Genomic DNA, 11,498 nt, shown 5'->3' on the forward strand with positions numbered 1-11,498 from the left:
GCAGTAAAAATTAAAATTCCACTTGAAGTTCCTTGTCAGTACTTCCTCTGTCATTTTCTGTGACCCCAAAGGAGAGAGGGTAGGGGCGGTCACTGGGGGAGCTGCGCCTTTGTGACCCACAATGAGTTGTCATCTGTGCGGCAGTGACTTGGGAGAGGCCACTCTGAAGATTGTCGGCGTGACCACAGAAGATGACGGCATCTACACGTGCATCGCCGTGAACGACATGGGTTCGGCCTCGTCTTCAGCCAGTCTGAGGGTGCTGGGTAAGTGGCATCCCTGAGCAGGGGGCATGCATCTTCTGGGACTCGCAGGTCCAGAGAGACCCTGCCCCTGCACATACACACTCAGGAAGGTCTAAAATATTTGGCAATAAGTCAGTGTGGGGCCTTCCCAACGAGAGCTGCAAGCGGCAGACCACAGTGTCTAGGGTGTCCCGGGGCGGGTGACCTCCTGCCCCGCTCATGTCTTCGGGGAGGTGCACAGTGCAGGCCCCTGACCCAGCCCCTGGGCAGCCGAGCATCCAGTGCCGGCCTCTGGGTTGGAACACGGTACGTCCCATGCCAGTAGTGCTCAAAACACATTCTTGCATCTGACTTCTCTTATTCAATTGCTCAGCTGACACTTTGGCTCTGAGAGAATCTCCTCTAAGTTGGTCTCGCGTAGGCTGTGGGAGGAGAGGAAGGAGCGTGGCTGAGGCCTGTGCAGGCTCTGTGCTTCACTGAGACCCTAACAGTGTCCCTCCTGGGAGCGCAGGGCAACCACGGTGGGACCCGCGTTGCTCCCGTCTGAAGCCCTTGCTCTCTCCATGGCCTAGCACGGCCTTGTTCTCTCTCCTCAGCCAGACCGTGAGCCCCCAGAGGCAGAACCCACCTCCTAGGCCCTTTTCAATCTCCTCTGGTTGCATTGACCGCTGCTCAGTAGGCAGCACATACCAGTTGGTTTGCAGCTCGTGCGTCACGGGAGGCCAGCTGTGCAGTACAGGGCTGCTGCCATTTCCCATGCGTCCTTCAGCTGCACCAGGTCTAGGAAACTGCTTCCGAGAACAAAAATAAGAATCTGAACTAAAAGGTGCATTGAGTCCAGGAGCGCCCTGTGTGTAGACAATGAATAGAATTGTCTTAGCATTTTTATCCCATGTATCTTCATCCCACATATTTTAACCTCATTATACCAGAGAAAGGAAATGATCTGATTCTTGGATCATGACACAAGGAAGAAAGAGAATCCTGAATTTGAAAGTGAAGAATCGCCAGTGTTCTCATTTGTAAAAGACGTCATAGAAACTATACAGGGTGATTTTTGCTTTATAATAAATCAGTTACAGAAGCTAAAGGAGCTTAGGGAGATAGAAGACTCCACCTTGGAGATGCGAGTGGGGAAATAATGGGAAAGGAAGTGTGTGTTTATTTCTGTCACGTAAATCCATCTCTTTTCATCCTGAGTCCCAACCTGCAGTGTGTATTTTACGCTTCCAGCACATCTTCAGTCCGGTGAGCCACAGTTCAGATGCTCAGTAGCTGCGTGTGGCTGCCATATTGGACAGCGCAGGCCTATAGACTTCTTCCCCAAGAAGCGCACATAAACCAAGCTCAGGGGAGATGCTGCTCTTCTTGCAGGTCCAGGGAGTGATGGGATCATGGTGACCTGGAAAGACAACTTTGACTCCTTCTACAGCGAAGTGGCTGAGCTTGGGAGGTATGATATAAAACCCAGAGCCCCTTCCAAGAGAGCAAGTGTATGACATAACTGTCCGTAAGAGTAGATAAGATTAGTGGTGAATTTTGCGACCAGTTGGAAGTTATATGAATTATATTTGAAATGTAATGTGTAATTGCCTTTTGATATTAAACATTGAGGGAGTAAAGAGGATGTTTTCAGCTTGGGTTCCAAGAGAGAATTGAGGTGTAATGCCATAAGCCATCCATTGATGTAATGACTTAACTCCTCTTCTGTGCCTCTGGGACCACACTAGCTGTGTCCTATCCTTGGGAGAAGTCAAAGGAGTGTCGCTCAGACCCTTTTTTGTGGACCTTAATTTTCTCCTGTGGAGTCCCAGTTGAGAAAGGCTGAATGTGTTCTTCAGATTGGAGATGTAGGTTGGAGTGGCAGGGTCCTCCTGCCCAAACAGAGAGGGGCCGCTTCTCTCCAGAAGGGGCAGCCAGGCCCAGGGCAGCGGCTCAGCAGTGCCCTCAGGCCCCCAGGCAGGCTCCTCCTGACTTGCCTCTGCTGCCTGTCCACACAGCACTCTTCCACATCTGGGGTCATGACCCATGTGGGCAAGAAGGAGGTCAAAGGCACAACAGCTGAGCTTGTCCCTTCTAAAAAGCTTTCCAAGAAACTCCGCCGGCAGCAGTCCAGTCCTCTTACAGTCCAGTGGCCGTACCGGGCCGTGTGGCTCCAGGTACCTGTTCACACACTGGTATGTGTCAGGCCGACGTATCCTCACTTAGCCCCTGCTGCACCAGACACACCACTTGCTATCACGTCTGACAATGTGGGGATGATCGGGCAGGTCTTCTGTTGGTTTCTCCTGGGCTCAGTTGGCTGGGACACCGGGCCTCTCTCCACATAGACTTTCACACTGGGCTTCCTCACATGATGGCAGAAACATTTCAAGACAGCAAAAGCAGAAGCTGTGAGGCCTCTTAAGGCTCAGCCTCAGAAATCCACAGCCACGCTTCCCCTGCATTGCGTGGGCCAGAAACCGTACCAGCCAGGCCAGATTCAAGGCCGGAGAAATAGACCGCACCTCTCTGTGGGAGGCGTGGCGAGGTGGTGTGGCCATTTCAGCCCACCACAGATTTATCTCTATTCCTCACGGTCCCTGGTGCTCCCCAGGTCTCACCCCATCATATGGTAGTGGGCTCAGACTTGAGGTCCAAGACCCTATCATCCAGGTCAGGTCAAGGTGCCGCTGACACTTCTTGGGTGTGGTTCACCGGGTACTGCTTCAGAGGCCGTGGGTTACCAATGGGTGACCAGCCCCACACGTGCATCCCGAGTGGCAAGCCACAGGCATGGTGATGGCAGTAGATACCCTTTTCCAAAAGGAGGGGGCACGCGGGGTGCCTGAGCCACCACGTACAGCTCAAGCTTCTTGACGTGGTAAGGAAGGTTTTCCATGAGAGCAAAGGTGGAGGCTACCTGGTAAGTCCCAAGGTGTCACCTCTGCCACATCCAGAGGTCAGGAGGTCACGTGGCCTACCCAGATGCAGGGTGAGGAAATGGAGCCTGCTTCTAGGAGGGAGAAGAGACATCCCATGGCTGAGGGGCTCGGAGACTGGCCAGCTTCCCCGGGTCATTGTGAGCCACTGCCCCTCCACGAGTGGCCAGGGAGAGCAGAGCCTGCGGACAGGCCTCCAGTCCATTTAGGTTAACAGAGTCTTTTCTCCGTGACGTACTCGGAGTCCTCTGAAAATGATCTTCTCGACCTGTTTTCCAGGGGCAGATTCTCTGTCGTCAAGAAATGTGATCAGAAAGGAACCAAACGAGCAGTGGCCACTAAGTTTGTGAACAAGAAGCTGATGAAACGTGACCAGGTCACCCGTGAGCTTGGAATCCTGCAGAACCTCCAGCACCCGCTGCTTGTTGGCCTCCTCGATACCTTCGAGACCCCCACCAGCTACGTCCTGGTGTTAGAAATGTGCGTACTGCTCTCCCCAGTTCGTGAGCCTCAGCCTCAACTTAAAGTGATTTTACTGTTGTTTGTTCTCTAAGAAGGACAGAAATCAGGATATCAGGATCCATACAACTTGTAATGTGTGTGTGTGGGTGTGGGTGTGCGTGTGCGCCTGCTGTCAGAGACCACAGTTCTAGAGCTTTCCAGTAACGGTAGAAAGAAGTATAGTCTTTAGCACATGCTGTCCCAATGAGGGAGCCACGGGCCTGGCATCAAAACACCTCAGCACCACCCGGGTTCCCTCTGGGTCTCAGCCAACCTGGAGGTGCCACCTGCTTGCCAGGATCCCCAAGGGGCCAGGCCTCTGAAGACTCCTGCCCCTGCTAGTGGCACCGCACGGCTGCTGGGGGCCGGGGAGCCTCGTGAGTGCTGAGTGGGCCCCCTAAGATCTTGCTCCTGGCCACTGCTTTGGGCCTGCAGTTCTGCCTGCTAGAGCTCCGGCCCACCACAGGGTGGTCAGAATGGGAGAGTGAGATGCACCTCACCTAGAGGACGTCCTTGGGAAAGCAGGTGGGCCTCCACGGCCAGAGGAGCCCCCAGTCCCATGGTGTTCAGTGAGCTCTGTGCACCACCCCAGTAAATGGCATAGTCATCTAAGGAGAGAGTGTGAAAACTGACCGAAGAGCAGTGGTCCTCAGTTGGGGGCAGTTTTGCCCCCCAGGGGACATTATGGCCATGTCTGGAGACTTTTTTGGCCATCACAGCTCGGGTTGGGGGTGCCATTGGCATCTAGAGGGTACAGGCCAGGGATGCTGCTCATCATCCCGCAGAGCCCAGACGGCCCCGCGGCAGACGCTCCGCGGTCCCCCAGTGTTAGCAGTACCAGGGTTGGGAAGCCCACCCTCTCTGAAATATCTTGGCATTTAGCTGTTTTTAAATTCTATCCTATTCTGGCTGGAGATGCTGGGTGTCCAAGAGCTTCTGCTCATCTGGGGATTTTTTAACGAGAACTATCCTAAAGTCCTCATCAAAAATCAACAAGACTTCCATTTCTGGCTTAAAATTTAAGTGTGTTCAGCTGTCGTTTCTTTTTAGTGGAAAACTGAATGGTTTGGTCTCACCGTACTGTTACTAGGATTTATTTTCCTAACAGATTACTACCAAGGTCTCCTCGATTACCCCTTGTTACCGGGCAAGTGGCTGGTTTTCCATTAAGTGTCTGTTGTGCAGACAGAGCGGGGAGCGAGCGAGGTGCTCCGAGAGCCTGGGCCAGACCACCTCACTGCAGGTCTGGCCTTCCCTGGCGAGCTGTATGACCTTGGGAAGGTGGCGTGAGCATTTAGTGAATTGACAGTAAGCCTTTAGTCCCTGGCCCATGGGCAGCGCTGCATCCATGGTTTTTAAATATCAAAGTAATTCACCGTAGTAGGAAGCCTTTTGAGTGCAGGATGAAACCAGAGGTGCGGGTCGGCAGGTAGTTCCCTCAGCATCCCTGCTCCCACTTCAGGGAAATGGGAACTCTGGGGGCATTTTGATGGAAGGCACAGTTTCAGATTACAGATCCCAGAACTGGGGACAGCGAGCTGGGGGAAGGGCAGTCCTGCATCCCAGGTCACGAGTGAGAGCAGGGGCAGCCCGTGTTATGAGGTGGCTGGGCAGAGGTCACTAAGTGTCACGGCTCACCTCTGAGTGTTGTTTTCAAAGGCACCCAGGAAAAGCGCAGTGGGAACGGGGGCGGGGGGTGCAGGGGGCAGCCTGTCGTGCTGGCTGTTTTCTCAGCACACCTCGAGGTCTGCCTCTTTACTTACATTAGCTCTGTGGCCTTCCCGTTGCCCATCTTACAGATGACAAAACGAAGGCTTGGGGAGGTGTATCACCTCGTTGCAGCCTACAGCAGAGGCCTGCAGAGCCCCTGCCGAGCGCCCACCGTGGCCGGATGGCTTGCATCCCCTCGGCATCCGAGAGGCCGGGCTCACGTGCGAGCCTGCTGGGCGGGAGCTCGTGCTCCCCTCCCCTTCCCCGCTCCCTCTCAGGGCTGGGCGCCCTTGTTCCCCACTCGCATCCATAACGAGGTTGAAAAGAAATCACCCTCTTGATAGAGTCGTGCCTGGAGGTGGAGCTGTGCTCCTGAAACACCAGACCGGTAGGACATTAACAGTGGGCACAGATAAGCTCTTTGTTTCCTCTAAAGTGACCCAGCACCATGACAAGTGTTGCCCACGTTCTTGCCTCCACAGGGCTGACCAGGGGCGTCTCCTGGACTGTGTGGTGCGATGGGGAAACCTCACCGAAGGGAAGATCAGGGCGTATCTGGGGGAGGTTCTGGAAGCCGTCCGATACCTTCACAACTGCAGGATAGCACACCTGGACCTAAAGGTGAGTGGGGCCCCTGGGGCCAAAGCCATCATGTCTGACCGAGGCCCAGCCACCTGGCACGTGGGGGCTTCCTCCCAACGTGTCCACTGCAGGAGGCCTGGGGGGACCGGGGACAAGCAGGAGGAGGTGGGTAATGGGAACCCTGATTTCTAATCTCTGTTTTTAAGATTTTGCTCTCAATGATATAAAGTCAGTGAAGTACTAGATAAACATTTGAGATCTTCACACATTTCATGAGGCTCCAGAAAGTTCCTGAGAGCTTTGCAAGGCTGGTGTGGGACTGGGTCAGTGGTAGCTGAGAAAGGAAGGTGAATATTACTATTAGTGCTGGGCGTGAAGACCAACACCCGGCTTGCTAAGGCAGCGTTCTTCGGCACGGCGCCTCATGCTCACTCAGCAGGAGAGCTGTCTGCAGGGAGGGGCGGCGTCCCCTCTGTGTCGGGGCCGCCTTCTCCTCCGTGGGCCTGCGTGCTCAGAACTGCATCCCTTCTTGCGTGGGAACGGTTTCTTCCAGTCGACTTCGTTGATTCCTGGTGAGCATCCCAAGTAAGCTTGAGATGGGGATCGATGGAAATGACCGTTGTCTTATCCTGTCTTCTAGCCTGAAAACATTCTGGTGGATCAGAGTTTGGCCAAGCCAACGATTAAACTGGCTGATTTTGGAGATGCTGTCCAGCTCAACACGACCTACTACATCCACCAGTTACTGGGGAACCCCGAGTTTGCAGCCCCCGAAATCATCCTTGGGAACCCCATCTCCCTGACCTCGGATACATGGAGTGTCGGAGTGCTCACATATGTGCTTCTCAGCGGCGTGTCCCCCTTCCTCGACGACAGCGTGGAGGAGACCTGCCTGAACATTTGCCGACTAGACTTTAGTTTCCCAGAGGACTGCTTTAAAGGAGTGAGCCAGAAGGCCAAGGAGTTCGTGTGTTCCCTCCTGCAAGAGGACCCTGCCAAGCGTCCCTCGGCTGCACTAGCCCTCCAGGAGCAGTGGCTGCAGGTGGGCCACGGCAGTGGCAAGGGGGCGGGCGTCCTCGACACGTCCAGACTGACTTCCTTCATTGAGCGGCGCAAACACCAGAACGATGTTCGACCTATCCGTAGCGTTCAAAACTTCTTACAGAGCAGGCTTTTGCCTAGAGCTTGACCTATCTTGAAGTTCTTTCTCATTCTCTTTCACCTGCCAATCAGCTGTTAATTTGAACTTTGAAGAGAAACACACACCAACAGAACTGATCAGCTGCCGTATGTTCGTCGTGTGCCATGGGGCTCCGAGTGAGCTGAGCTCGGCGGTGCCTGGGCCTCGGGAGCACGCTGTGCTGGGGTGGAGGACCTTCTCATACACTCTTCGTGAGCGGACACAGCATTGCTGTATCACAGTCTTTTATTCAGGTTTCTGCAAAAAATAAAAAGAAACTTTTTTAAATGAACATGAATAGAATTTTGCAAATTTAACATTTTCCAAGATTTATTCAAGGAAACGAAATGCCTATGTTCAACCACTGGTCTTCACGAACAAAACAGAGATACTGGACCCCTCTGGGGAGGACTCACCCTCGCGGTGGCCATCCCCACGGCCTCGTCCAGAGCTCAGGGTCCACCTGGCTCTGAGCTCTTCCAGCTGCCGGGTCTGCGTGCGTCTCGCAGGGACGCCAGACTGGGCTCCTGAAACGTGCATTCAACCTCAGACTTTTGCATAAAAATAGAATGAATCGTTCTGCTCTGATGAAATGTAGGCCTTACTTGTATATAAGACTGGTCCTGCCTTCGGTCTGTCCTTTCCCCTCCTGCTCCCCACCCGCTGCCCAGGGCTTCCTCTGGGGGAGGTCAGAGGGCTCTGCCCATCTACCGAGGACATCAAGTTGGGTCCCACCCCGAGCCCTAGGGGTGGCCTCCCCGTGCTCCCCACCCACCCCCCAGCCGTCAGTCAGATTGTTGAGCAGTATACAGTCAGATGAAAATACTGTAAATGCACTCATTGGGGTTTTTTTGGTTTTATTTCATATCATGTGCAATGTTGTGGCTTTAACATTTTATGCAACTATTTATGAAGACCTCTGTTGTACCTGTAATAAATATATAGAAAAAGCACATACTTCGTACAGTGAGCTTTATGGTTTTGTGCGTGTGTCAGGGGTGGGGCGGGGGGGAGGGGGTTGTAGCCCTGTGCCATCAGTTCAAGGAGATTGAACTCTTCGTGGAATTTGTCAGTTTTGAGGACTGTAAAAAGTGGTTTCATACTCTGAATATAAAACTGGATAATAGGGTAATGTTTTAAAATTTATTATGCTATTATTCAGAATGCCAAAGTATTATTTTTTTCCCAAAATCAGTCTGGACATTTACTACTTTTTAGACTTTTTGACGTTCAACTTTCTGTACAAAAATTGGCTGGATTTTGAGCTTTTGGTAAGAAATAAAAGCCAATGAAACACTAGCCGCCTTGAGGCTGTCACCCGATGTCTGCGTCACTGTGGCAGAATCACGCCGGGGTGGGGAGGCCTGGGAACACGCCGCGGGCTTTCTGGGCACGCTTGAGTTATTCGGGATGTCTTGTTACCTTCGTGGTGTGAAATACACTAATAGGGAGACCAGCCCGCATCCCCAGCCGGCCAGACACCTGGGTCTTGAGCCATAAACTGGCGTAGTTAAGCTTTGCCGCTTCCAATGTATTTTATTTATTCTTTTGTTGGGTTTTTGTTTGTTTCTTGTAAAATTGTACAGAAACTTTTTAAAAGAAATTGGATTCAAAACTGGATGTGTATTCGTAACCTCACAACGTTCATTTGTGTATTGTTTCTTTTATTATTTCAGTTAAATTTTTACATTATTTTGCATGTATATTTCTTTGTACAGAGACCTTACATGTTTACACAGTATGATGTGATGTAAATATTTTATTTTGCCATCAGTTATTTTAAAAAATTAAACATATTTGCCTGATTTTTGCGTTAGGCCTTTTATTTAAATTGATCACTGTGGAATCGAAAAGAGAGACATCACTGAGGGAGACTGAAAGACTGGCCTCTCCTAGGTCTGGCGGGGAGTTGGAGGGGAGAATGTTCCGGAGTGGGAATCCGCTGTACAAGGCCAGAAACGGGAGTTGGTCAGGTGCCTGCAGATTGGTTCCCAGAACCCAGACTCCAAAGACACTGGTGCATAAACCAGATTTCAGCTGCTTACGGTGGGGCTGCACCTCGTCCTGGTTAGAATCTCTAAGGTACCCCACTTCTTGATGGACACACGAATCGGAGCAAAGGGAAGAGCTGTTGCCTCTGGCCACAGAAAAGCAAGCTTAACGTCCAGATGGATCAAAGACCATGAAGCACTTGGGTTCAAGCATCGGTGTTACGAGCAGACCCACGATATGCACCTGCAGAGACCTCCCAGTGGTGGCGGGCCCTCAGCACCCGCCCTGGGAGCTGTGGGGTCCTAGGGCACTGGTAGAACAGGCTTTATTATTCCTCTGTTTGCCGACATCCTGAAGGTAGGACTGGTGGGAAAGGACAATGTTTGCGCTGAGTCCCTAAGTCAGAGGGCACGAGAAGCTCACTCTCCCAGAGATGGGTCCCGCCTCGGTCTCAGCGACGCCCAGGGTTTGGGAGGCTCCAGAGGGCCAGAAACACAGGGCTGGGCCCCAGAGGGAGTGGCCTGCCCACCACAGTGCAGACCCCAATAGCAAGAGTGGGGCAAGGGGTCTGTCTGCATGACTTTTCTTGTCATTGGACACTTGCTGAATGAAGTCGTTATGCCTGTAGGACTAGCAAAGCATTCTCCCAAGTGAAAAATGGCCTATCGTGATCACTTACCTAAATTTTTATTCCTCAAAAATCATGATGCTTTGTATTCTGCATGTTACCATTTATAAATTCTTTTTTTTAAGATTTTATTTACTTATTTGACAGAGCGAGAGAGGGAACACAAGCAGGGGGAGAGGGAGAGGGAGAAGCAGGCTTCCCATGGAGCAGGGAGCCCGATGCGGGGCTCGATCCCAGGACCCTGGGATCATGACCTGAGCTGAAGGCAGACGCTTAATGACTGAGCCACCCAGGCACCCCACCATTTATAAATTCTTTAAAACTCAGATTCCTTTTAGCTCTAAAGGGAAGAAAAATCAGTATTTCAGCAGAACACATGATGGCACTATCTTAATCCAAGGATATTAGACCATCTTAAATCTTTGGAAGGAGAGATCCTTTCAAATGTACGTTTCTGAGACATGAATTTGTGATCACTGCCCAAAACAAAATACAAAGCATTTCCATTATCCCCCAGATTCCTCATGCCCCTTCCCTGCCAAGGGTGATTGCTGTTCTGATTTCGATCATGCTTAGGTTAGGATCATGCTTTGAATTCATATAAGTAGAATCATACAGAATGTACTTTTTAAAATCAAGCTAAACTTTATTGTGAGATCACCGTAGATGTACAAGCAGTGGTAGGGGATGTCCCCTTTCCCCTGTTCTCCCCTGTGATAATGTCTTGAAAACATACCATATATCACAGCCAGGATATTGACATCGATGCAGTCAAGATGCAGGGCATCCCATTGCTGCCAGAATCCCCCCAGCCCCTTTGTAGCCATGCCCACCCGCTCCTTAACCCTCCCTTAATCTCTGTCAACCACTACTCTGTTCTCCGTTTCTATAATTTTGTCATTCCGAGAACTTTAAATAAATGGAATCATACAGTATGTAACCGTTTGAGATGGATTTTTTAGCTGAGCATAATTCTGTGGAAATTCATCCAGGTTGTATATATCAATAGTTTTCCTTTTTATTACTGAGTAGTATTCCAATGGCATGGATGTACCATGCTTAGCTGTTCGCCCACGGAAGGACATCTGGATTTTTTCTGGCTTTTGGCTATTACAAATACTTCTAAGAACATTTGTGTGCAGATTTTTATATGAACATAAGTCTCTGTTTCTCTGGAATGTCAGACAATTGGAAGATCACATGGCAGTTACAAATTTCATTTTTTAAGGGACAGCCAAACTTCTCCAGACTAGCATTTTACATTCCCACTGGCAAAGTCTGAGTAATCCGGTTTCTTCAACTCTGCCAGCATTTGGTTTTGTCACTATTTTTTTATTTAGCTATTTTGACGAGTGTATAGTGATGTTATTGTGGTTTTAAGTTTTATTTCCCTCGTAGTTAATGATTTTGCACATCTTTCCATTTGCTTATTTGCCATCTGCTTACTCTGTTCCATAAAACATCCCTTCATGTCTTTTACCCATTTTCTCATTAAATGGGTTTTAAGAATTCTTTATACATTCTAGATACTAGTCCTTTGTCAGAGATGTGGCATGCAAATATTTTCTCCCATTTCATCTTCTTAACAGGATCTTTCACAGAGAAATATATTTTAATTTTGATGAAGTCCTATTAATTCTTTTTTGTGGATCAAGCTTGTTGGTGTCAAATAAAAGAACTTTTTTTTTTTTTTACTTAGCCCCAGAGTGAGCTTTTTTAACCTAAGCATTTTTTTTTTC

The 11,498-nt window shown here is 50.4% G+C and overlaps 1 protein-coding gene across 1 annotated transcript in view; it reads left to right on the top strand.

Annotated features, from left to right (window-relative positions):
• Window positions 1–8,960, top strand: part of TRIO (trio Rho guanine nucleotide exchange factor) — a 338,883-nt gene extending 329,923 nt beyond the window's left edge. The window contains exons 53-57 of the mRNA XM_032415386.1: window positions 145–266; window positions 1,620–1,698; window positions 3,446–3,646; window positions 5,860–5,998; window positions 6,600–8,960. Of these exons, the coding sequence (XP_032271277.1) occupies window positions 145–266; window positions 1,620–1,698; window positions 3,446–3,646; window positions 5,860–5,998; window positions 6,600–7,148 (1,090 nt within the window). The 3' untranslated portion in view covers window positions 7,149–8,960. The remainder of the gene's footprint in view (window positions 1–144; window positions 267–1,619; window positions 1,699–3,445; window positions 3,647–5,859; window positions 5,999–6,599) is intronic.
• Window positions 8,961–11,498: the final 2,538 nt, after the last annotated feature.

The sequence above is a fragment of the Phoca vitulina genome, unplaced genomic scaffold (genome assembly GCF_004348235.1).
Source record: "Phoca vitulina isolate PV1807 unplaced genomic scaffold, GSC_HSeal_1.0 scaffold17, whole genome shotgun sequence".
In the NCBI taxonomy this organism is placed as follows: domain Eukaryota; kingdom Metazoa; phylum Chordata; class Mammalia; order Carnivora; family Phocidae; genus Phoca; species Phoca vitulina.